The 24,504-nt window shown below is 39.1% G+C and overlaps 3 protein-coding genes across 5 annotated transcripts; 2 read left to right on the top strand and 1 right to left on the bottom strand.

Moving 5' to 3' along the window:
* Positions 1 to 1,430: 1,430 nt before the first annotated feature.
* On the top strand, positions 1,431 to 12,114 carry capgb (capping protein (actin filament), gelsolin-like b). Its single transcript, XM_051429079.1, has 9 exons — positions 1,431 to 1,590; positions 5,847 to 6,040; positions 8,323 to 8,477; positions 9,148 to 9,306; positions 9,453 to 9,602; positions 9,936 to 10,022; positions 10,367 to 10,499; positions 11,457 to 11,548; positions 11,721 to 12,114. The coding sequence occupies exons 2-9, from the start codon at positions 5,848 to 5,850 to the stop codon at positions 11,784 to 11,786; spliced, it is 1,035 nt and encodes a 344-aa protein (XP_051285039.1). The 5' UTR covers positions 1,431 to 1,590; position 5,847; the 3' UTR covers positions 11,787 to 12,114.
* Positions 12,115 to 13,425: 1,311 nt separating this feature from the next.
* si:dkey-219e21.2 (nuclear factor 7, brain) lies at positions 13,426 to 19,216 on the top strand. Of its 2 annotated transcripts, none has more exons than XM_051429077.1 (10): positions 13,426 to 13,525; positions 14,332 to 14,381; positions 14,608 to 14,726; positions 14,821 to 14,919; positions 15,796 to 15,945; positions 16,090 to 16,215; positions 16,396 to 16,524; positions 17,365 to 17,443; positions 17,841 to 17,867; positions 17,979 to 19,216. In XM_051429077.1, exons 2-10 carry the CDS (start codon positions 14,348 to 14,350, stop codon positions 18,509 to 18,511), a joined length of 1,296 nt encoding a protein of 431 aa, XP_051285037.1. In that variant the 5' UTR covers positions 13,426 to 13,525; positions 14,332 to 14,347; the 3' UTR covers positions 18,512 to 19,216. The 2 variants fall into 2 exon arrangements, with proteins under 2 accessions (XP_051285037.1, XP_051285036.1); XM_051429076.1 differs by having other exon boundaries at positions 13,464 to 13,525; positions 15,814 to 15,945.
* Positions 19,021 to 23,805, bottom strand: LOC127379463 (CD209 antigen-like protein E). 2 transcript variants are annotated; one of them, XM_051429080.1, is made up of 6 exons: positions 23,639 to 23,805; positions 23,182 to 23,283; positions 22,029 to 22,142; positions 21,781 to 21,941; positions 20,419 to 20,543; positions 19,021 to 19,487 (listed from the first exon to the last, which is right to left on the bottom strand). In XM_051429080.1, exons 1-6 carry the CDS (start codon positions 23,742 to 23,744, stop codon positions 19,370 to 19,372), a joined length of 726 nt encoding a protein of 241 aa, XP_051285040.1. In that variant the 5' UTR covers positions 23,745 to 23,805; the 3' UTR covers positions 19,021 to 19,369. The 2 variants fall into 2 exon arrangements, with proteins under 2 accessions (XP_051285040.1, XP_051285042.1); XM_051429082.1 differs by lacking the exon at positions 23,639 to 23,805 and adding an exon at positions 23,363 to 23,534.
* Between the last annotated feature and the right edge of the window lie 699 nt (positions 23,806 to 24,504).

Genomic DNA, 24,504 nt, shown 5'->3' with positions numbered 1-24,504 from the left:
TCACCTGTGTAAACGCTGAATCACAGGTTTCCCTCTGACTTTACCCAGTAATACCTGTGCAGGAGTCATCATGATCAGAGGCTGCACTGTGCTCTTCCTACACATACGGGCGTGTTTGACCGAGAGAATCCCACGTATGACGTATGATAAGTGTGTTTGGATCGGTTGCTGTGGTGATATTTACCTTGACGTGGAGTTACCAATGAGAGGGCAGCTGTTAGTTAGACATTAACATTAACAAAGTTATTTTGTTAGACATTATGTACAAGAAGAAAGGAATTCAGGGCATTAATATGCAAGTTAGTGGTACTAGAAAGCCAGTGGTGGAAGAAGCATTCAGATGATTTATTTAAAGATGCCACAAGGAAAGCAGAAGTGTTTCTACCACCTGGTTTCATTTGATTCATGGGAACCTGACCGAAACTGAGCCAGTGGCTGGCATTAACAATAACTACACAGAAATAATGTATAGAAACATCAGTATTACATTTCATTACCAGTTTAAAAACTCCTTGTAGTAAATTTAAGTGAAAATAACAATACAACAGTGTAAAAATAATCTGTAACAAGTAAAATAAAGTCAAAATCCTGCTCAAGTAAAAGTACATAAGTATAAGATATCAGAATATTGATATATGATTGTGTATGACATTATTGTTAATACTGATGCATCAGTGTGTAAGTGTAAACAGGATTTTACTGTTGTAGCTGGTCAGTCTGGTGGTGGAGGGGTCGTGATGAGACGATTAATGGGAAAGGAAAGATCCAACATTCTGATACACACTTTTCTCTTTGATCATTTGATTCTTGTTATTGAATTGAAACCACGTTGGAAATGTCTCGTAAACATCTGAAACATGACAAGAGGCCCAGTCACACTGTGTTTCATCATAAGAGGCCACAAGCAACAAAAAGGTTGGGAGCCACCGGTTTAATCTCTAACAATTAGTTTTATTTATGTTCTCATATGTTGTTTAATGTAAAATCTTAATCTGCAGCTGTCAGATGTGTGTAGATGATTCCACTACATTCTCTCTCAAATTTAGTGGAGTACAAGTAAAAAGTAACAAATGGAAATACTCATGCACCTCATAACTGTACTTAAGCACAGTACAGTTTTGAGTCAATGTATTTTACTTAAGTAGAAAGCAGGGAGGGATTTCATAAAAGGACATTTTTTGTTGTTGAGTGTTTTTGTATCACCTTATCTTTTGTATAAAGCAAGAAAGTCTAATGAACTTTAAGTGAAAAAATGAGCTGTTTCATCAGGACAATGATTTTGTCAAACAGGCCTAGTTTGCATTTGAATTCTTCCTCCGCTCATAAGTCCTGATTGAATCAGGTTTCCGCACTTTTTTTTTTCTTTTTTTCTTCTTTTGTGTTTGAGTCAGAGGGCTGGGCTACGACTGCCGGAGACAGAGGCAGGAAATATCTTTGTGTGTGTGTGTGTGTGTGTGTGTGTGTGTGTGTGTATATATAAGAGAGAGAGAATTTGTGTGTTTAGGGACGTGTTGCTCTTTGCATGACTGCTTTTCTCTCCGGTCTTCACTCAGACGTGTCCTACCACCAACTCACTCTCTAATCTCTAAGGTAAGTTTTAACTTGAACTTTAAGCTTGAACTGTTTTGCACAGTTTGCTGCAGAATCTAAACTTTTCTTTTCTTTTCTTACTGTGTTTTTTTTCTTACTTATTGTCTGTTCTCAATCTTTTTTCCTATTTTTCCTCCCCCGCATTCTTTCTCTGCTTGCTCGTCACATTCCTTCTTATTTTCAGTGAGACTTAGTGAAGTCTCTCTGAAATCTCATTCAAACTCAGCTGAAATGTTTGTGCTATAAGTGGAGAAAAACCACACCCTTAATTTCTGTCTCTCTGTCTGTCTGCGTGTCTCACTTCCTGCACATCACCGTTGTCCTATTTGCTGCTGTTTCACAATTTCCTTAAAGTCAGGGTGGGGTGTTTAAAGAGGCGGGCGCCTCCAGATTGGGTGACTTAGTGGACAAAAGTAAGCTTGGCATTCAAAATACGATAAAAACACGTTTTCCTGCAGCTGTAAAAGTGTAATTTAACATTCATACATACTATATTTCCTTTCTCCTTCCTCTTTGTTCTCTCAGTTTCTATCTCGTCTGCTTCACTGTCTTGATTTCAGCCTCCTAATCTCATAAACATACAGTGCACCCAGCCATACAAACACACACACACACACACACACACACACACACACACACACACACACAGCGTATACACTCACCCTCCATTGACAGATTGCTCTCAGATCTCTCCACGCTTGCTGCTCTGTCCGCCTGCATATTGTCTGCTCTCATATTTCTGTCTGCTTATCAACGCATGAATAACTGATTGAGTCAGTGACCCCTGTAGCCTATCTGTGACCTTGTGTCTCCATCTGAACCCCTCCGTCCACTCTGTCTCCGTCTCTGTCTCGCTCTGTTTCCATCTCTGTTTCCTACGTCTAAGCAGACGCCACTGACCACTCCAGTAGTCAAGGCCGAAAGGGCAAGTTTCTATCTTTTAAAGGTCTTCTCCTTGATAACATTATCAAGATTCACTTTTAAATGTATTCTTTGTGTATTTTCTTTCACTGTTTCACTGATATAAATGATTTGATTGAGAGGTTGAGATGAATTGTAATTTTGATGCAGCTCGTACATTAAATAACTAGCTCATCAGCCCAGAACGATAACAGGAAAAAGAGCAGATCTCACGTTTGGTAAAGCTTTACCCACAGCTTTCCATTGACTGACTAACATCTAATCATTTTAGGAAAAGTGACCACCAAGGGCCCCCAAATTGAGGATGTGTGTTTTTTTACTTGGGTGTTATAGTGATGATTCAACCAGGAGAATTTCATGCAGAAACTAAGCAGAACTTTTACTTCTTGCTCTTCACACTTGCAGCTCTTTTGAGAAAGCCTGCCTATATATTTGCTGTTGCTGTCAATTTTGTGAATTTCATTAATGAATGAGAAAGTCTGGAGGTGTGAGGCTGCTAGAAAAGGCAGAGGGGTGTTACTTCCTGGGCATGTCGTGGGGGCTATAATTCCTAGCTACGCCCCTGCTTGTGAGAATCTTACAGTTCTCTTCATATCTGTTGCTGTCTTTGCATAGAAGGAGGGAATAGCGACAGAGTAAAGGAGGAGGGAGAAGAGCTGGAGTCAGAAGAGAAGGGAAGTGGAAAGATGGAGGAGCCAGCAATTTGCTCTCCCAGTAATTATCCACCCTGGTGTTTAGCTTTAGCCAGGAACCAGGAACCCGACTCTGCTCCCTCCCACCCCCCCACACACACGCACACAGCGTCCTATCCACAGGCCGCAGGTAGGCTTTCATCACACCGGCTCCAGTTACCTCCCACATATAAGCTAACCAGGCCAGGTGAGCGCAAACACTCCTCCTCGCCAGACCTCTCGATCCCTTACAACCTCTCTCACACACACACACACACACACACACACACACACACACTGGTCCACACACACTTCAGTGGACACGCAGAATGGAGTCGGAGTCAGACAGCATGCCGGAGGTACCAGAGGAGATCATACAGTTAAGTGGTTCGGGGGCCTTTTTCTCTGCCTCCTTACTTACTCTTAGAGTGGCTGTCCAAGCATTGTAACTTTAACCCAGGGGCCCTTGCATGAGCTGCCTCAGGCCCTTTCTCTTTTTCCTCGCTCTCCTTACCTCCTCTACGGCTCTACTCTAACATCTGCTGTCTCTCTATCTGGCTTGTTTTTGGTCAGCAGGCCAACTGCAGTTTATTGGTCACAGTTTACTACATTGATGCAGAGTTGATATGAAGTTGTGAGGAGAGCAGAGAGATTGAGTATTAAAGCTTTCCCCTTAACTGAAAAACATGAAACGGAAAGGGGCGAAGCTGTGGCTGACATCCTGTTTGACTGACCACAATGCTGATAATTAGCGCTAATAGGTGACACTTTTTCTGCTGCCTACTGAGCGATTTTTAAAAAAAAAAAAGAAAAAGTATAGAAGAACTAGGGGAGTAGTGTCGGTGTCCTCAGCTGACTTATCTCTGTAATTGTTTGTTTTCCGGTCCTTTATCAGTTATGGTTGCTGCCTGGCGCCTATCAAGCAGCTAAATTGCAACTGCAGTCTTATATAATGATCGTTTACTAAGAAAGTGTAGTAAAGGCTCCACCCGTATTATGTTGATGTTTATCAATATTTTAACAACTTATTTTTAATATGGTAATGTAACGCTGATTTTAGCTGCATACAGTGCTGTAAACCTCAGCAGAAGCTTTTTGATGTAGCTCCAAAGTGGGTTTGATAAGGGTTTCAAATGTTTATGTGTTATCGTCCAGCAAAAGCATTTTGATTATCTGTCGAGGCTCGAAACTGAATATATAAAACACGGTTTTACTGCACCAGTTATCTACATACCGCAGTTTTTCTATAATCTTCTAATGCTGAAGCCTTTTATTCTATAAATTAGTCAAACTTAAAATTTGAAAAGTTCATTCTTGACTGTGAAACCAAAAAAAAACCTTAACTCAGGAGCCTCTTACTCAGATTTGCTGGTGCCTTCAGCTGGATACGAAAAGCCTGGCCAATCACCTGAGCTCCAAATCCCCAGTTTGTTAGTTACTTAGGCCACATGATGAACTGTGCCCTCTCTATCTGCTGGGGACGGAAGACCATGTATGAAAGTTAAAAGCTCTGGAAAAGTTAATCTAAGATCCAGTTTTCTGTAAAAAAAAACAAACAAACAAAACTTTATCGACATAGTCATAATTGACGTACTCTGTTTTTTCTGGAGCTTTCAACTACAACCCATTGTCTTCCTCATCAAGTTATCTAACAACTGAGGGTGCTCCAGTTCATAAATAAGGTCACATTATAATCTGAGCGAATCTTTTTTTTTTATGTAAAGGAAATGGGGTTATTAAACCTACCTGAAAATCATGGCATTACATTTTTAATAAAGTGGGAGACATTCAATGTTTCGCAGCTTTGCCTCATCAGATTATTGTGAAAAGAAGGTTGCAGTGACTCTCTTCAAACCTCACTATGTCGAAGAACAGACAGGAGGAGACAGAGGTATAGTTAGTTGACACACTCATCCAAAACCACAGTTTCTTTTCTTCTGCCTGTAAGACAGGGTGGTGAAAACTGTGAGACAGACCGAGGTGTACATTAGAGTGACTCAACCAAATCCATAGCTGGCTCATTCTCACCTGTGACATGATCGAGCTTGCATATAACCACACCTGGTTTTTGTACAATGACACCGTGTTCGTGCGGTGTTGCATAAACGTGATGTAATGTGGCTCCTGGTCATTAAGCAGCAACACAACCCTTCATTTTGTGTCAGGTCTAAGTGTAATGGCTCTCATCACATCAACCACATCCTCCACTCTGGTCTTCTTAAAAGGATTGTGGTTTAGAGGTGTCTGTGTTTAATTCTAGTCTTTGCAGTAAAACACGTTGGCCTCAACATGTATCTCAAAATCTACCGTTCTCCTCTCTGAAAACAAGTAAAGTTTCATAGAAACTTTAAAAAGAGTCCAAAAACGGACACTCGTCTTCTGATCATGACAAATTCACTGTCATTCAGTCATGTGTCAGTACTGTTGTGGGCTCGACTTCTGCTTTTACTTCTCCTTACTCCAACCAAAACCAAGTATTCATTCCCACTTGGAAACCGTGACACAACTCCACGTATTTACCCTTCCTGTTTCAGCAACTTCTTCCCCTTCTGAGAAGATTTGTGCAATTTGGCTTCCAAGTACGACTCAGAGACCATATTTGTGGTGACTGTCCACTTCCCACCTTTGTGTGACCGTTATTTTCCTCCTCTTTTCTTCTTGCAGAATGCTCCCCTTCCAGGCAGCGCCAGGTCAGTTTGGTCCGGAGGTCCGGGAGCCGGGTCTCCGAGTTTGGAGGGTGGAGAAGATGAAGGCAGTGCCGCTGGATCACTCCATGGTTGGAGCCTTTTTTAACGGGGACTCCTACCTGGTGCTGGAGAACCGTGGTGAACTGGGAGCCGACCTCCACATGTGGATAGGTGAGAAGCTGGAGAAACATCTGGGTTATGTAATCTGTATCTGTCTTGAAGAAAAAATGCTTACTGATAATATTCGGGGCTGATGATTGTTAATAAACCAGTGAGTCTGATTGAAGCGTGGTCATATAAAATGTGTTGCAGCATGTGGGGCAATACAATGGGGTTATGTAGCATGTCGCTAGGCCATCTAACTCGAGACTAAAGCTCTTTGTTCACTCAAAAGTCTTCCAGTGTGTCTGAGTAGGTTGCACATTTACATTGATGGCCTCTCATTTCAGGACCACTGCTATTAATCAAGTGAGATTCCTTAAGAAAGAGTAAGCTGTGGAGAAAGGAGATCGATGAACGAACAGCCTTTGTTTTCGGTGACTCGTGTTCAGCTCCCACAGTGAGTCAGAACTCGGTAGGCGGGATCAAGAACGGGGACATCATTGTCCACCACCAGAGCTATGGATTCAAATAGAGTCTGACCAATACGGGTTTTTTCGAGGCCAATACTGATTGTACAGGGGAAAGAATGAACTGATTACCAATATGCAGGCGATTGTAGTGAATTTTTTGGGCTGGAATGAAAATAGATGTGACGGTGTGAAGGTACTGAGAAGGCTGTTTTCTTTAACAAATGACTATTTAATGAATATTTATATATTATATATTATTATATTCATTGCCAACCAATTCTGAACACTGAGAAAATAAAATAAAATCATTACTGTATAAACTACAACCCTTTTTGCATTATATACTGAAAAAAAACTGTTTTCATATCACAAAGCACATATTGGCAGACATATATGCGGATACCGATACTATACTGTTATGTTTGCAATTGGCCAATGTGTGTGTATGTGTGTGTGTGTGTATATATATATATATATATATATAAGAATATATAAGAAGCTCTAGATACAACTGATGCAGTGATCCACGTCCACATCTCTTAAATCAGTATATTTATTCACACAACATGAAAAATGTGTAAAAACAACCGCTCCTACAGCTTCTACTAGACACTGATATGTTACTCTTTAATGATTGTTTATTGGCAATACAGAATCACTTTTCTCACCAAAGTAAAAGAAAGATTAAAAATTGACATGATTATTGGTGCAAAAAATTACAATATCCAAGGACAGCACAGGGGTTCAAAGACATATGAAATAGTGCAGCTGTACTCTACAACATGCAATGCAAAGAACGTGTAGTCCTGACTGAAAGAGAAGAGATCCTGTTTTCCATTTTACCCCGTCCAGCAAAAGCACGCTAACCATTGTCCAGCACTCATTACACACCTAATCCTGGCCCTGTGCTGCGGTCGAAAAGCTAATAACCCTCCCGCTGATGGTGAGGACACATGAGACACAGGCGCTGACCTGCTGCATCATTGTGTGAGGACAGAGGCTGGATGGAGAGGGATGATGAGAGGGAAAGAAGTCCCGAGGGAAACTGGGATGTTTTTTGAGCGGGGCTCATTAATAAAGCAGGAGGACTGTTACAGTACTCAAATGTGGCTGTTGTTTCCAGCATGTATCCGGTGCTTAGGTAACACTAAGCTGATTGTCACAGCTTGGAGAGGGCTCTCCGAAGCCTCCCTCCCCTCCTCCACTTGTTTTACAATTGTGACGACACACTGTTTGCCTCTCGTCTCTTTGTCTCCGTGACCCATCACCTCTGTCAGCGGCTCTTTTGTTCCTCATATTTTGACATTTTAACCTTTCTGGCCTCATTTCCGAACGCTTTCTCTCACTTACGCTGTGTTTCTGTTTTCTTTCCTGTCTCTCTACCTGCCACTGGATAATTTGTTAATGAACAAAAAAATCACTTCTCATCTCATCATTTTTGGACATGGTTTTGTTGACATGCAAAGTCAGTTTTAGGAGTAGCCGTACATGTTGGCTTAATACTTGTTGATCTTCTACATAATCTGACATCCCAAATAAAGGTTAAGTTACTTTTTTCCAGTGCTTTTGTAGATATTTTTACCGTATGACACCATGCAAAGATACAATGTTCAGGCTTGGTCAAAGTTAATAAAAGGCTTTTATTCATTACATAGCTCATTAATTAACAAGATCACGGTTGTAAGTCTTCATCAGGGATCAATCAGTGTTTGAAGAGACCTTTCTGTACATTCATCCAAGAGGGAGTGTGTCTTAAGATGATTATCACCTCCCTCAAACTCATAAACCACAAGATTTACAGAAGAGCGCCCTAAAAGAATAAATCAGACACAATGTGTATGTGAACATGAATTACATGTTTAATCCTTTTCTCCGTTGTAGGTGAGAAGTCGTCTCGGGACGAGCAGGTGGCGTGTGCCATGCTGGCCACCCAGCTGGATAACTTTCTGGGCGGTGACCCTGTTCAGCACAGGCAGGTTCAGGGATACGAGTCCCCGGAGTTCATGGCTCTCTTCCCCAGAGGGGTCAGCTACAAGGTGAGGAAGAAGACCTGGATGTTTCTGATGCTTTAAAACTGTAATGTCATTGACCTATAAGGGAAATTCGGTACAAATATCTCTTTTGTTCATAATGATTTCCTAGAAAGTATCTTAGAGAGAATTTGGTGCTAATTATTAGTAAAATAGGAATTAAAGCTCCTTTAAACCCATGTAAATATTAATTCACTGTTCATTTTTAATATTAGTTTTGTGAGACAAAGGTAGAAATGCAACTCAATGCAAATTTAAACAGACAAAGACAAATACTATTTTTAAATGAGTAAAATAGAATAATACAGTGAAAATAAATGATTATAAATGTTGAACTTGCCTGTAGACAAATTTTAAAACAATTTAATTTACTTCATTCACTTACAGTTTCAATTAAACGATAAACTGAGTATAAAAAAATACCTTTTGATGTAGCTCTCATGGTATCTAGCTTCCTTTTTATTGCTGTATAAATCCCTGTTATGGTTTTAAAGAAACCCTGGATATTATGGCCTCTGTGCCGAAGTTCATTCATGTCACTTGGTTTGGACAGACGCCAAGTCGAGCTTGTTAAAACAAACCAGGATGTTGAAGCTGAAATCTCAATGACATTTCCCAGCAGGACAACTACCATTTAAAACTAAACATAAAAACCACAATGTCTTGTCTGTCACAGGACGGTGGTGTGGAGTCGGGCTTCAGGAGGCCTCAGGGCTCCGGGACGGTGCAGAGGCTGTACCAGATCAAAGGGAAACGCAACATCCGTGCCAAGGAGGTGGAGCTGTCCTGGAGCAGCTTCAACAAAGGAGACTGCTTCATCCTCGACCTTGGAGAGGTGAGGACTCAAACTGCAGCATGGGCTTATATCAAATAAATAATACTGCTGCAATACAAAATAAAGTTAGTTGTGAAACTAAACTGCAAATTGTATTAATACGGTTATAGTGAGGGTGTGATCGTTGTTGTTTCTTTGCCCTCCAGACCATCGTGTCATGGATCGGGTCGCAGGCCAACATCTTCGAGAAGCAGAAAGTGCGCGAGATCGCCTCGCTGATTCGTGACACGGACAGACACGGTAAAGCCCGAATTGTGGACAGCAACGAGGGCGAGGAGCCGGAGGAGATGCTCAAGGTAAACGCACACTTTTATTGTGGAACTAAACTTCATCTTTATAAGTGGAACTGTTTTATTCAGAGGACATAAGTAAGATTAAGGTGGACTAAGAGAAGAAGAATTTTACTGGACAACATGTCATGTTAAAGGAATAGTTCGGGCACTTAGTTGGTGTTGCAGGGGCTGGTAGGTGGATTTTGTTATCTGTGGACAGAACCAGGGAAACTCTTCTGGTGCCTGTAGTTCCAAAATTAGCGAACCAATCTTCTCATCTAACTCTAAGCGAATAAGCGTATTCCTTTTTTTTTTTGTATTTCTAGTTTCTGAGCTTCTTGTTATGTTTCTGTGCAGGTCCTGGGGCCAATGCCGGCGCTAACAGAGAGCACGCCAGAGGAGGACAGCAAAGCCGACGTTTCCAACTCTGCCTCCCTATACAAGGTAACTTCATCTGATGAGCTTTAAAAACTGCACTGATGGATTAAACAACCATTTACCACTTTTATAAAGGCCAAACTAATTTTAACTAATAGATATCACCATGAAACTTTTCCAACTGATTACTTACATTAATACAATTATATTTTGTATAAAAATGTGTAGTATTTGCCTTAAAGCCGCTACAAGGAACTTTAATTTTGCGCTGATTCTTGTGGCCCCTGTGGACAAGAGCGGTAGTGTCATATAGAGGCATCAGTACTACACTGAGACTTTTCATAACCACTTTAAAAACCCAATTTAGTACAATTTAGTAAAGCATAAAGCTGTGTGCATTCACCCCACAGGTGTCTGATGCGACAGGCTCCATGACGACGACCAAAGTGTCGGAGAAGAGCCCGTTTGGCAAGGAGCTGCTGGTTCGTGACGACTGCTTCATTCTGGACAACGGCGCCAACGGGAAGATCTTCGTCTGGAAAGGTGAGGAAATACTACTTGACCCCCTCAACCCACGCCTGAAATGCAAACCGAGGAAAGTGATAGTTGATATTCAGTATCTGACTGGATCAAATTTTAATGAGCATTGTGAAAAATAGTGGTTGACAGTTTTCACCGAGAGGCGAGTCTCAGAGCAAGCTTGGATATGTCGAATATGAGAAGTATTTCTGAAAGAAGAGCAGCATTATTTATTGTTACTGTACAGCACAATACTGCTCTGATTTCACTATGTATCATTACATGTTGTATGTATTTAGATTGTTATCCAATATAATAATAAAAAGCGTCCGTCTGCTAACAGAGACATCTGGAGGAAAAAGACGTGAATGTTACAAGAATGTTTTCTAATATAAAATATTTTAAGGGTTTATTTAGAAACTGTCATCTCAAAGCAAAATTATACAGCTCAAGAAAACACACACAATGAAATACAGAGAAAACAGCAACAAAACTGGGATGGATCTAGAAGTCAGGGTTTCAATTTTAATAAGATGATTTCAGTATTTTTAGACTCAAATTCTTTAAATTGGACTGCTGTGTTCAAGTCAACATAGTAATAAATAAATAAAAACTCGATCATTTCACCCCCATCATTTTATTCCTGCCAGCGTACAGAGCTGAAGTGTGAGACGAAACTTAATGCATATGGTGGTCTATATACTGTGACAGTTTTCCTAAAATTAGATTTAAGAAATCACAGTATATCACCTGGATTACAGTATTGCAATATATTACAATTTATTGAATCGTATCCCCTGTATTATGTATCGTATTGGCAGATTCTTGCTTACACACAGCTCTACTAACATATTTACTTTAAGTTATTTAGTTATTTTCTCCTGTGGACATCAGAAAGAATAACTGTGACAGCCAACCAGGAAATTATCAATATAGATCTGTTAGTGACAGTACTAATGTCTTTCATTGATGGACTGTCAGGTAACGGAGCAAACGCTGCGGAGAAGCAGGTGGCCCTACAGATGGCAGATAAATTCATCGACCAAATGAAGTACCCCAGGATGAAAACGCAGGTACTGCTCATAACTCCTACTACAGTTAAACATCTCACACTTACTCTTTATAGGAGCCGCTCTGGCTGTTATGATTTTAAGTGATCATTTATGTGGATTATTACCTCCGTTTACATCTGCTGTAACGCCTCTATCTATACAATGAGCAGTAAAAGTGTTTTATGTGCTGCAGGTGGAGATACTGCCACAGGGGAAGGAGACCATCATCTTCAAGCAGTTCTTCAAGAACTGGAACTAGAAGCATGTTCCTGGGAACATTTGACAAATCTTGCACTCGAGAAGAAGCTGCACAAGAAACAGTTCATTTTTTTATATGCATTTACTTATATGTACATATTTGTAAGGTACCATGCTGACACTTTAGCTTGTTTGGACTGGTAGAATCAGAGATGTGATGCCACTTTTATAAAAGCAAACGAGTGTTTTAGTGAGCTTATATTAAAGATATGAAAAGATATAAAAGGAATATTAAGTAAATGAGTTTGGATTTTTTTTTTTTTTTACAATCGTTCTAGTGTCACAGATTTGCCTGTATTTGAAAAATAAACCTGAAACTGCTACTTGTAGAGGAAGTGGTTTCATTTCTTTCCTGCCACTGCACGTTGCCAGAGGGCAATGTGTCAATGCATGACAATGGAGTTTATGTAATGCTGTTTATACTATATAATATAATCTTCCCACAATAATCTAGTTTGATAACTGTAATCAGTGGTGGAAATTTAACTGCATACATTTACTTATATGTAAGTATGAGGTACTTCCATGTTATACTACTACAATGTAGTATCTTCTACAGTCTGCAGACATAGATTTTACATTCAAAACATTTTATAGACATAAAATGCATTGTGAGTGGATTTTAAAGGTGCTATACAAATAAACTTACAGCTGCACATGCATCATCATATTCATTCATGTTACTGCTTCTTGCCACCAAAGGCAATAAATCAAGTCTGGTCCAGTGATGTATTTATGGCCTATTAGTGTAATGAGGTCATGAGAGCAAGGTGGTGACGGTACATGGAGTGATGTAATGTCTCTGTGACGTTTCTTTTCCGCAACTAACCAGGAAAGTAAAACGGTAACTCTAGGCACGCAAAAATACCAAGTTTATTTGGAGCCCACTTTCTTTTGTGTGTGTGTGTGTGTGTGTGTGTGTGTGTGTGTGTGTGTGTCAAAGAGGGTTTATTTGATTTTACTGAATCAGGATCATCGTGGCCAAGATATGAGCACAATTGATGTGAATCACACAACCATAAGAGAGTGAAACATATGATATAAGATTCAGATCAAACCTTTATTATGGTTTTGTCCTGCATTTGAAAGTCCTTCCCTCCAATGCCAGAATGGACAAACTCCAGATCTATTTTTTATGGCAGTTTATTTAAGTGAGGTGATATGAGAGTAATTACAGTAAAAATCAAATATTACCAGGAACTACTTTATTGCCTCCCCATGCAGCGATATACAGCGTTGAATCTGACGCACTGGTACATGCGGTATAATATTGCAAACATGGTTTATAGATCATGTTAAGACCAGAAACCCTATCCCTTTTGTTTTAGGTCTTTTAAAAAAATATGTCAAAAGTAATTTAAGTATATTATAAGTTAATCTATTTTAAGACCCTCACTCTTCCAATTATATCTCAGCTCCTTCTATATAAAAATATCAACTGTAACAAACTAAGAAATGTTTTAATAGTGATAATGACACAGTAGAATCAGATGGAGTGCTGCGTGATATTCAGAGACTTATCAATGTTATAAAAAAAAATGGTAAACGTGCCAGCTGGTGCCGGGAAGTCAAGATGATTTCGTGTCAGGGACCTCTGCAGAAAGTTTCCCTCCCTCAGAGACCATAAAGAAGTCCAAAGATCAGGGAGACACAGAGAGGAACAAATACGCTGATTAGAGCTCAGAGCCTGTCCAGTCTTCTCCACCAGCAGAGCTGCACCACCGCTCCCTCAGACTACAGGTACGACACAATGAACTCTGGGTTATATCTGGGCTAGGTTATATATGATATACTGTATATGTCTACAGGTCTGTGTGATATGACTGAATTTATAACCTCATATTTCAATATTTTTATATTTTCTTCTGAATTTTTTGTTTTAGAAAACTGATCATTTTTCATTGTAAGTGATGTAAAGTGATAAATATTCAACAGTGTAAAATCATTTAAAGCCTACTTTTATCTTTTAACAGATATTAGTTGAAATCATTTACATACTTTTATCTTGTGTTTTGGCTTTTATCTACTTTTTATCACTTGTTTATTACTGTAAAAGTATTTGTAGGTAAACAAGTAAATTAAATTAAAGTTTTATTTGTGTATTTATTTAAATGTAAGATAGTTTACTTCATATTCTAAATTAATCTTTAGGCATCACTGACCTACAAATTCCTGTTGGTTAGTTTAGGCCAAAAATGACTATTACATAAATTATTAAATAGTTTTAGCAGGTGTTGGTTATCATTAACAGTAAAAACAAATAATTATCAACAGATTTTAAGCTTTCTGTACATCTTTCCAAGTGAAACACATCTGAATTAGTTGTTTCTCAACATAATGTAGCTGATTCATAGTTTCCACTGATATTTGTTCTTATTTTGAATTTTGTTAACAAAGAGAAAGGAAGTATGTAAATACTGATATAGGTTGAACGTCTCAATAGTAGTAATACCAGTAGTAATAAGTAATATCGTTGTATTGGTATTTTTACTTCTTCCACCACTGGTCACCAAAATTAATTTTTTAATGTGTCCTCGGCTCCACAGGAGTGAGTTCGCCACCATGGAGATGAAAAGTATCCTGAAAACTAACAAAAGTAAGTTTTTAATGCCACTTTTCTACTTTTTCTAAAACATGCATGTTTGATAACCTTTGCCCAGTGTGGGGAGATAATGACTCAGCTTGATGAAAGGTTTGATTGTGTCCGTAGAGGCTTAATCGTAACCCTTAAAGACACAACCTTTTTCCTCATTTCTGTTAGAAATCAGCTCTGTGAACTGATATTAACAAAGACGTTTTCTCCTAAATGTGTCCCCCCACAGGGGAGAACACCCAGAGCAGCTCCATTGGGGCCGTTCGCTGGACCCTGCCAGAGGAGAGCTTCCAGGCTCACAGCTCGGCCCCCAGCAGACAGGCCAACAATCTCACCAAACACTCACAGGTACATGAAACAACCTTGATTTAGTTGATTACTTTGAGGTTTCATTAAAAAAAAAACCTACAGTAGAAATAAACATTTAAATTGTGACCTGCAGCAACATCCTCGTCAGAGCGGCCTGAAGGATCTACGCAGCCTGCAGGAGTGTGTGCAGTTCATCAATCACTGGAAGGACCAAGTGGACCAAGTCTGCAAGGTAGGACATGAGGGAGGGAAGGAAAGTGTGAGTCACCAATTCATCAGACACATATTAATATTAATACTCATTAATAGCAGTCTTACAGTGTAAATTCAGAGGGCAAAGAACAAATAGATGAGAAAAATGTGTGTCTGAATGTATAATACGTAATTTATAGACATGGTGGTACTGACGTTAAACATTAGCTTGCCTCATTTTTAACCTCCAATTTCCTTTAATATAAAGGCCATTGTAGGCTGTTTGACAGCTCAGTAGAAAAGTCAACAAAAAAAAAAGATAAGAGCCTTTTGATTGGAAAATGAGAAAAATGGTGTTACAGGCTCATATGGTTGATCATTTCAGCCTGTTAAGAGTTCATAGCTGGAGATAAAGTTTACAAATGTGCAGAGTTTCGATTCAGGACTAACTGTTACGCCTTATTTGGTGCATAATGAGCTCATGTGAACCCAGTATTTATGGCCACACAGACTGGACTGGAAGCGTTGCTACTGGAAACCACTTTGCTTGTCAGTGTTAATTGGGTGGGAGGATGCTGATAGGACATATTTATTGACCCTTTTACAGCCCAGTTACGTGACCCTGTGGGCAGAAACATGAAGGGTGGGGGACAACGCCTACAGTAAGAAGTTATGTACTGCATCTGATTCTTTTCCCCACAAGAGGTCATATTGGTTTAAAATTGCCCTTTTGACAACTGTAAATGGAAAACTTCCCACATGTGACTTATTTCACACTAATTCTAACCAGAGTGACCTCTTTCAGCTTTGGCCTTGAAACTCACATTACTGTCAATGTGAGCTGGCTCTCATTTGTAATTTTATTTCATTGTAATTGTAGCCGTCATTATGTTCTGTGTATAACAGTGTCTGACAGTGTGCTGTGTTTGAGCAGGGCAGTAGTGATCCAGAGGAGGGCACCAGTACAAGAACAGCCCAGAGTTCAGACCGGCGTACTGAGCGCAGTCTTGAGGAGAGCAGGAAACTGATCCTGGAGTGGGCTGACGAACTCCATCACGTCGACAAGGTCAGTGCACAAACGAGTCAATGTGTGATTGAGTACTGAGGTGCTTAAAGAGATTATACTGTAATTACCAGCTGTGAAAATGTATTTAGATATAACAGATAGAAAAAATATATAAATCTAAACGTATTGATTTTGTGTCCGTAGCTCCTGAAGGAGACCCCCTGCGCATCTGAGAGTCAAGAACATGAAAATAAAGAAGACAAAGATGCCGATGAGGAGGCACAAATGAGGATCATGGAGTGGGCAAAGGAGCTGCAGAAAGCAACTGAGGTGAGGAGTCGTAAACCTGAACCTGAAAGTTATTAGTATTTTAGTACTGTCAACAGAAATGATATCTAGTGCCGCTCAGTTAAGAAGTGTGAGCCTTTTGTCTGTTTGGCATTAAACTCCAGGAGGGCAGGGAGAGTTTGTGTCAAATATCGCAGCTGAAATGAGTGTTTGTGTTTTCAGAGTTGTGGTGTGCAGAGCGACGAGCTGGGCAGAGTGTTGCGTCTGCTCGGCCTTAAGAAGAAACGACTGTTCAAACTTCTGCCTCTGCTGGAGTTCATCACCTGGTCTCTGCTCAAAGAAGACAGCATAGTAAGAAACCGCTGGCAAATTAACATTTCTACCAGTTCTTTTATCAAATACTGTACATCTCGATAATAAGAAAATAACATTTATTTAAACATATTACAAAATTTCAGCTGATTCGTATCTAAAAATAACTAAATTAGAAATGAGGAAGGAATGTTTTTTACCATAAAACTGTAAATAACTTGATTCCTCAAAAGGACGAAATGAAACAGAAACCATTAGAAGTCACTTGAATATAAAGATAAACATTTGAACTGCTCTGATAGCACACAAATAACCGTTAATCCATAAAACACAGAACTGAATGAGGCTGTTTGATGTCACGCACTGCGGACATGATCAAGTTATACAATGACTTTACATAACATGTGATTCGAGTGAACCCTGCTCTTTGAGTTTGTGCGGAGCATTAATAACTTATATAACTCTGCCTCTGCTCTGATAAACAACAACAATCAATGTCCTTGATAACCGATAGTAAAGACTCCGCAGATAAACTATCATAACATTCATAGATGATCGTGTGGTGTACGTAGTAAAGTTCTTGATTGAAATGTGAAGGAATATATTGTGGTTGGTGCCTCGTTTTAAAATATGAATACAACATGTGCAGTAACAAAAAACTGCTCTTTACTCTACTTGTTATGGTTATGACCTTCCAGGCAATCATTTAATGTTGACCGACTTCTAAAAAGTGTGGGAAAAATCAATATTTACAAGATTTACTAGTTAGGATTATATTTGCAAACTACATGGTCATAAGGGAAGGTAGAATTAGAGAATCACTACATATAAATGCTTTTCATATGAAACATATCTTCATTTTATCTTTATTTTTTCCAGACGATGATTCCACAGTTGTGGCTACTGGCAAAGCAAAGGACCTGGAAAGCAGGAATTCCCAGATACATCCCCAACTCAGGTGTGCATTTTTAAATCAGTTTTTAGATAAGATACATTAAAAGCCTTTTGAAATGCCACAAATTTACCCAAAGGAGAAGTACAATTACAGCTCATAACAGGGTGACTAAATGTTATTTAGAACCAGTGGTTCCCAACTTTTTCTTCATAAGAAGTAAATTCTCCCTGCAGCCCTTCATCACAGTTTGAGTGTCTTTGAGTTAAGCAGTTCCATCAAGTAGGGATTGAAAATAAAAAACAAAAACAAAGATTAGACAAAAGTTAAAACTAAATAATTATTATAAATTATTTCCTATCTTGGGACCCCTTGGAAATCACTGGTTTAGACCATGTACAATAAGCATTTCCCTTGTTTATCCAGTGTAACTTTAATATAATGTCTGCACTTCTACTTTCAGTTTGGAGTTGGATTTGCAGCGCAGAAGGTAAGATCAACCTCCACTTTATCTTCATCTCAACTGAAACAGAGAAAAGGCAAACCAAACATTCACAGTACGACGCACTCATTTATACCAACAATCTCTTTTCCTTATCAGCTGATGTGATTCTCGACCCAATGACGAACCACCCCTGGCTTCAGCTGTCAGACGACCAGCGTAGGGTCCAGGAGGGCATGTTGGAGTCCGACCTGCCTTACAGCCCCCAGCGATTCGACAGCTGGCTCTGTGTGCTAGGCTGGGAGGGCTACGACAGAGGCCGCCACTACTGGGAGGTTGACATAGCCAACACTGGCTCCTGGCGTGTGGGACTGACCACTGGCGTTTCCAAGCGTCAAGGCCGCTTCCCCATGACCCCAAAGCAGGGCTACTGGGCCCTGTGGCGCAGCACACACCAGTTCTACGCCTGCACCAAGCCAGAGATGCCACTGCCTGTCGGTCTAGTGCCACGGCGTATAGGCATCTACTTAGACTACGAAGAGGGCCAGATCTCCTTCTACAACGCAGAAACCAAGTCCCACATCTACACCTTCACTGGAACCTTCAGAGGGAAGCTGTACCCGTTGTTCGCACCGCTGGATGGTCGCACACTCATGACAATCGTCCCACCACAAAAAGTGTCAGAAGACTGAGGAAGATTAACCTTAACAACTCTTGTTGGACACTCTGGAAGAACTCACTTTGACTTTTAAAAAAATGCCTCAACCTAAAAGTACCAAAACCAAAATCTGCACAAAGATTAAGTTTTAAAAAAAATTTGGTATAATCAGTGAAAAGCACAAATTCTGGCTTTTAGAAACAAGGAAGTATTTAAAATTTCACATGAGCTTGCCTTCCCGAAATGTTACTTTAAATATATCTGTCAGTTTCTCCTCTTAAAACTGAATTTAAAATCTCTTAAGTGTCAGTTAAAACTGAAAAACAGCAGCAGACACAAGACTGAACTACATAAAAGTGCTGATCACATTGTTATAGAACACGTTAATAGATGTATCTGATCATAGCACTCAGTAGATAAAAGTGGAAATTGTTATACGAAGTTGAGAAACACACCTAAAAAAAATTTTATTTATAATTAATGGAATTTTAAAAGATAAGCAAGAAATGCTATTTCTTAAAAAAAACACACATTCTGCATACATCTATATACATGCACTTTATTATGCACTTTCAGACTTATCATAAATACTTCATATACATTTCATGTTGTTTTTTTCTGCCATCACATCACACTTCACACACATATTTCACTGAGAGGAACTTATTCCGTGCAAATGTCAACTGCATGTATCTCTACTCATGTAAAGCTTTTCAATAAAAAGTCTTTGGGAACTTTGTCCTTTTGCAAAGCTGACTTTACCCTTCAAGACTTTGCATTGCTGGTGTAAAAGTGTCAAAATTCTGTAACAATATCCAAATTACAATTAATTTACTAGAACATTGTACATAAAGAAATATAAAATAATGTGTGTACGTATGTGTGCTGCCTGTCAGGAGTCTTTCTCACAAGCCCAGGGTCCATAATCCTCGCAGCTGGCTGCGAAGAGCCTCCCACCTCCCCTCAGATCTGCACAGTCCCTGTGATCAGCATCCCACTCCACCATTGCCCTGCAACACACACACATATATATATATATATATATATAAACACAGGGAGGTGATAAGAGACTTCAGTGTTTTAATAAAAATAAAGTTGATCTGTATAAAGGTATTTGGTAAATGTAGATCAATACAATAGTTGACTCAATGTATATATGTATATGTATGTAACTATGTATATGTATGTATATATGTACTGTATTGTTGTAATAAAAAAAGAAAGAAGAAAATCTTCAATAGTGTTTGTTTCTTAATCTTTAAGAAAATAGACAAATATGGTTAAAAATAAGTGTTTTCTATCAATATCTTGAGCTATTGATATTGATACTGATTGGCTGCAGTGTGTCCATTAATTCCATATAATGTATACCTCCTTGGGCATTATCCCTTACTTACTGGGTACTGTCACTGTACAGTATAATAGATATTAGTTAAAGATTATCATTATTGTCCTGCTTATAGTCTTTATTCTCTGCTGTTATTGAATTATTTTTGAGGCAACAAGAATTTTCTTGAACGTTTCGTTTTGATGTAATTGAACACAAATGTATGTAAAATACTGTCGATAGAGTGTACAATTATTAACAAATATTATAATATAAACAAATATTTGTATCTTCACAGACAAATGTCTCCTGAGCTAACTTGGGATACAGATATTTTACTATCTTACAAAGACTACAGATTCATAACAATGTTTTTATAATTATTGATTATTTGTGGAATTAAATAATTAGATTTTGAAGAAAAATGTACACTAATACTCATGTTAGGAACTTAGGAACGCCTCAAAGATCAACAAATAAACTAAGAGCATCAACGGGACACAGAAAACCACATGTGTGAGACTTTACTGAGGTGAAGTGTATTTCTATTATTTAATACTGCATCTGAAAAACTGTTCGTCTCCTAAACCGTGTGTCAGTCAATCCAGACTTACGGCATGTAGTGCTGGATGTCCAGCCCATCCAACCACAGCCACTGACCCTCCTTCTCAGCGTCCGTCAGTCCCACCCACAGGAAGGGAAACTGAGGCAGCTTCTCCATCACACTTTGGATAAATTCCTGAGGAGGACGCAACATTTAGAGGATTTCAGATCCACTGTAGGACAGAATTTTTGATGTTTTCGGTCTGGTGTCTATAAAACTTAATCTGTGTTATGTTCAAGTGGACAAATGTTATATTTTAAGATCACAGAACTTATAGAGAGAGCTGCGTGTACCAGAGCTGCAGGTGTAAGTTATAATGTGATCTGATGTGTCATGTTGAGTTTTTGTGCCAAGCTAAAAACATTAGAGGGATTTGTTTACAGGTTATAGATACAAAATTCACTTAGCCACTAGATGTCACACTACAGCAACAGCATCTCAGACCACCATGGGTACTACAGCCAACCAGACTCTATTGACAAAACTAGTTATTTTACGGAGCAGATGATCATAAAAAACTCTTGTTGGACACTTGGAAGAACTCACTTTGACTTTTAAAAAATGCCTCAAACTAAAAGTACCAAAATCCAAAACCAAAAAAAAAAAAATTTGGTATAATCAGTGAGAAGCACAAATTCTGGCTTTCAGAACCAGGAAGTATTTAAAATTTCACATGAATTTGCCTTCCCTAAATGTAACTTAAATATATCTGTCAGTTTCTCCTCTTAAAACTGAATTTGAAATCTCTTAAGCATCAATTGAAAACTGAAAAACAGCAGCAGACACATGACTGAATTACATAAAAGTGCTGAAACCAAACCAATAATCACCAAGGATCCCTACTGAGATAAACCTTGTTGTTTAACCAGAAACAGCCGTAGTATCACTATCGCTCGCCACCAGACTCAATATATAAAAAGTGTAATTTTACCTTGCATATCCTCGGAACATCATAAAATAAAACTCACCTACAACATCTTTCCGCTGTCCCAACAATCATCAACTCTGGTTTGGCTAAAATAAATCCTTAATTAACTGACATAGATGAGAAAAACAGTAGTTTCAGGTGTACGCACTAACACCCACACATGGCCAGGCAGGATTTGTAAACAAAGCACAGAGAGGCTGCCATAGCAACACAGGCAAAGGGAGTGTGACATCATTGAATGTTGAGTTTAGCACAGAGCTCCTGCAGGTAAATCTACACCTCTGTGACTCAATCCAATTATTTTCTTCTTCTGAATTATTTTTTTTTTTAACAATTGTGACAAAAACATACTGTTCTTATTCCCTGTGTATTTAGTCTGTGTTTACTACAGCTCCAGATCCTCCCATAGGCTGTTATCATTTTACAGAAGTGCATCAAAGTTACCATCTCTGCAGAGTCTTTGATTACAACCAGGCTGCTGTTGTGTTGCTGGCAGAACTCAGCGCTCTCATTCCACTGACGGTTTTCCTGCAGTTCCACTGAAAAGAAGTAGCAGCGACCCCTCCACCACAGCCAGTGGTCTGGACACAGACTGCACCTGGAGTCTGCACGCAGCAGGAAGGGAACACTTTGAGATGCCACATTTGCAGTAAAGTCAGACATTTGTATTGGAGAAAGAAAATTTAAATGACCTTGAGTGACATTGTGGAGCATCAGGTTCACATCACGACGCTCTTTCTGGCACTGCTGCAGTCGCTCCATCAGCTCCGTCACCGTTTTAGAGGCCTGATCCACTTGTGGTGCAGCTGTCCACGTGACAACAAATGAACAGTAACTTATTGCATAACTTGATCAAGATTGTTTGTGTGTAAAAGTATGGCAGTGACAGGAAAGGCTGTTTGCTCATTTCCCCACAGAATGTGACCACTCTGTCCCTTCCTCATTTCACGAAGGAGCCCAAAATTGAAGTTTAACAGAGGAAGTCAACAGAGCGTACATGCAGCCCCATCTCAGACCCAGGAGGTGTTATATGTGCAGATGTTCATCTGCTGGCCTGACCTAATCGATCTGCTGCTTACCTATTTATTATTTTCTCATTATAAAACAAAGCCATCGGGTCGAGGTGATAATGTTTGTTAGTCGTTGATAAAAGCTGCATTTATTGAGCCCTGAAACTGTTATTACTTGGAAATGGGAGTGTGTGCAACTTTTTATTTCTCATGGAAGATGTTGTAGTTGTAGTCCACTTTATTCTACTTTATACTTCTACTCTTCTACATTTTAGAGGAAAATTTACTTTTTATTTCACTGCTATTCATACTAGTTACTTATAAAACAGACGATCAACTTATTAAATATGATACAATGCAACAGAACACACAAGAGAACCCCTGAAAGAAATATGAACCTGTGTGTAGAAATTATTTTCTTGTAGGCAAAAGATAACAAACAATATATCATACTTCAGAACACTTGAAAGGAGCCATTTTGCTCTAATACTTCTGATCTTAATATTTCTTCCACCACTACACAGATGTTTTCACATATTCTGGTTAATTACACATTCGACAGCCAACATTTTGACTAGGTGTTACTAATAACAGTAAGTGTGTGCCAGTGAGCCAGCATGCACAGTACAAGGAGCCTGAAACTAAAGCAGCTAAATGGAGCCATCATTAATTAAATTATTTAAACCTTGTTTTTGTTCATGTTTCAGTAAGTAGAGGGTATAATAAAACTTAAAATGTATATGAAGAATACAGAAACAGAGAAAGGCATTAGACAGACACAGAAATAAACTAACATACCTAAAACTTATGATCTCATATTAATTGTTTTACTTACTACATAATGCCAAACACAAAATAAGTCCAGTGACCAGGATTGTTGTTGCCATAACAACAGCCACAGAAGCTGCCAGCTGACAGGTGGGCCGACATCTTGTGCCTACAAAAGTAAAAGTTGGCATGACACACAAATCATTTTAAAATGATCATTTTCAACATCATTTGGAAGAAATATTCACCTTTATCTAAGATGGCTGGTTTATGTTTCACCTTTTGACCTCTGACCCTCATTAAGATAAAACTGTGACACTGACACTAAGAAAAATAAAAGTAAACTTGGACTTTGCAACCAGAGAAAACTGCAGATTTACTTGTTATTGTTCAGCCTGTTAGAAAATGATCTAGGTTGTTCTGAAAGTTTACTGCTTACATGAGTATGGAGAAAAACTCTATATTTGGTCAAACTCTTCATCTATAAAGTCCAGTTTAGTTGTTGCAGGAGTTTTATAACTCACCTGCAGATGTTTCCCTCCCAGCATCCACCTGGTTTCTCAAATCCATGCAGCTGTTTGATGCTTTTTGTCCTTTTACGTCAACTCTTTCACTTGCTTGTTCGCCCATTTTCACACAGAATGTGACCACTCTGTCCCTTCCTCATTTCACGAAGGGGCCCAAAACTGAAGTTTAACAGAGGAAGTCAACAGGGTAGTAACTGCACCATCTCAGACCCAGGAGGTGTTTTACAGTATGTGCATATGTTTATGTGCTGACCTAATCGATCTGCTGCTTATCTATTGATTATTTTCTCATTATCAAACAAAGCCATCGGGTCAAGGTGATAAAGTTTGTTAGTCGTTGATAAAAGCTGCATTTATTGAGCCCTGAAACTGGTATTACTTGGAATGGGAGTGTGTGCAACTTTTTATTTCTCATGGAAGATGTCAATAAAACTAATAAAGACACTAATATGTTTGTAATTGCCGCTACACGACAGAGGAAACGGAGAAAAGGCACTGTGGTATTATCTTTTGCTCAAAAGGTAGAAAACCTACAACATACAAAACACACTGTAGTCAGTGACTACAGGACTACCTCAATACTAAATATGCATAGAAGAGAAAAGAAATATCAATGAGATGACTTCTACGTATTCTACAAGACAACAGAACAATGTAACCGTAGAAAATGAAATGGAAATCACAAATATGTCCTCTGCTTAGTTTATTTTGAAGGACAAACTTGCTTTTCATGAAGCAACTTCAGGCAGCAGCTTAGAGACCATTTTCACAGCTAGAAGGCAGAACTTGCCCTGTGCTGTGATGTTGTTCCCTTTTCTGCTGTGAAGACACAATAAAGGTGAAATTTCCACCCAGTGAAGTGA

The sequence above is a fragment of the Dicentrarchus labrax genome, unplaced genomic scaffold, assembly GCF_905237075.1.
Source record: "Dicentrarchus labrax unplaced genomic scaffold, dlabrax2021, whole genome shotgun sequence".
NCBI lineage: Eukaryota > Metazoa > Chordata > Actinopteri > Moronidae > Dicentrarchus > Dicentrarchus labrax.
The sequence above is the reverse complement of the archived record's forward strand: the minus strand, read 5'-3'. Positions and strand labels throughout refer to the sequence as shown.

Excerpts from the sequence above, each read along its gene's own strand:
- LOC127379463 (XM_051429080.1), bottom strand. The coding sequence starts at position 23,744 with ATGGGCGAACAAGCAAGTGAAAGAGTTGACGTAAAAGGACAAAAAGCA. Across the intron at positions 22,143-23,181 it reads TTTGTGTTTGGCATTATGTA|CTGCACCACAAGTGGATCAG; the intron begins GTAAGTAAAACA and ends TCACGTGGACAG. Across the intron at positions 19,488-20,418 it reads GACATCCAGCACTACATGCC|GGCAATGGTGGAGTGGGATG; the intron begins GTAAGTCTGGAT and ends TGTGTGTTGCAG.
- capgb (XM_051429079.1), top strand. The coding sequence starts at position 5,848 with ATGCTCCCCTTCCAGGCAGCGCCAGGTCAGTTTGGTCCGGAGGTCCGG. Across the intron at positions 6,041-8,322 it reads CGACCTCCACATGTGGATAG|GTGAGAAGTCGTCTCGGGAC; the intron begins GTGAGAAGCTGG and ends TCTCCGTTGTAG. Across the intron at positions 11,549-11,720 it reads ACCCCAGGATGAAAACGCAG|GTGGAGATACTGCCACAGGG; the intron begins GTACTGCTCATA and ends TATGTGCTGCAG.
- si:dkey-219e21.2 (XM_051429077.1), top strand. The coding sequence starts at position 14,348 with ATGGAGATGAAAAGTATCCTGAAAACTAACAAAA. Across the intron at positions 14,382-14,607 it reads TATCCTGAAAACTAACAAAA|GGGAGAACACCCAGAGCAGC; the intron begins GTAAGTTTTTAA and ends GTCCCCCCACAG. Across the intron at positions 14,920-15,795 it reads AAGTGGACCAAGTCTGCAAG|TGTGCTGTGTTTGAGCAGGG; the intron begins GTAGGACATGAG and ends AGTGTCTGACAG.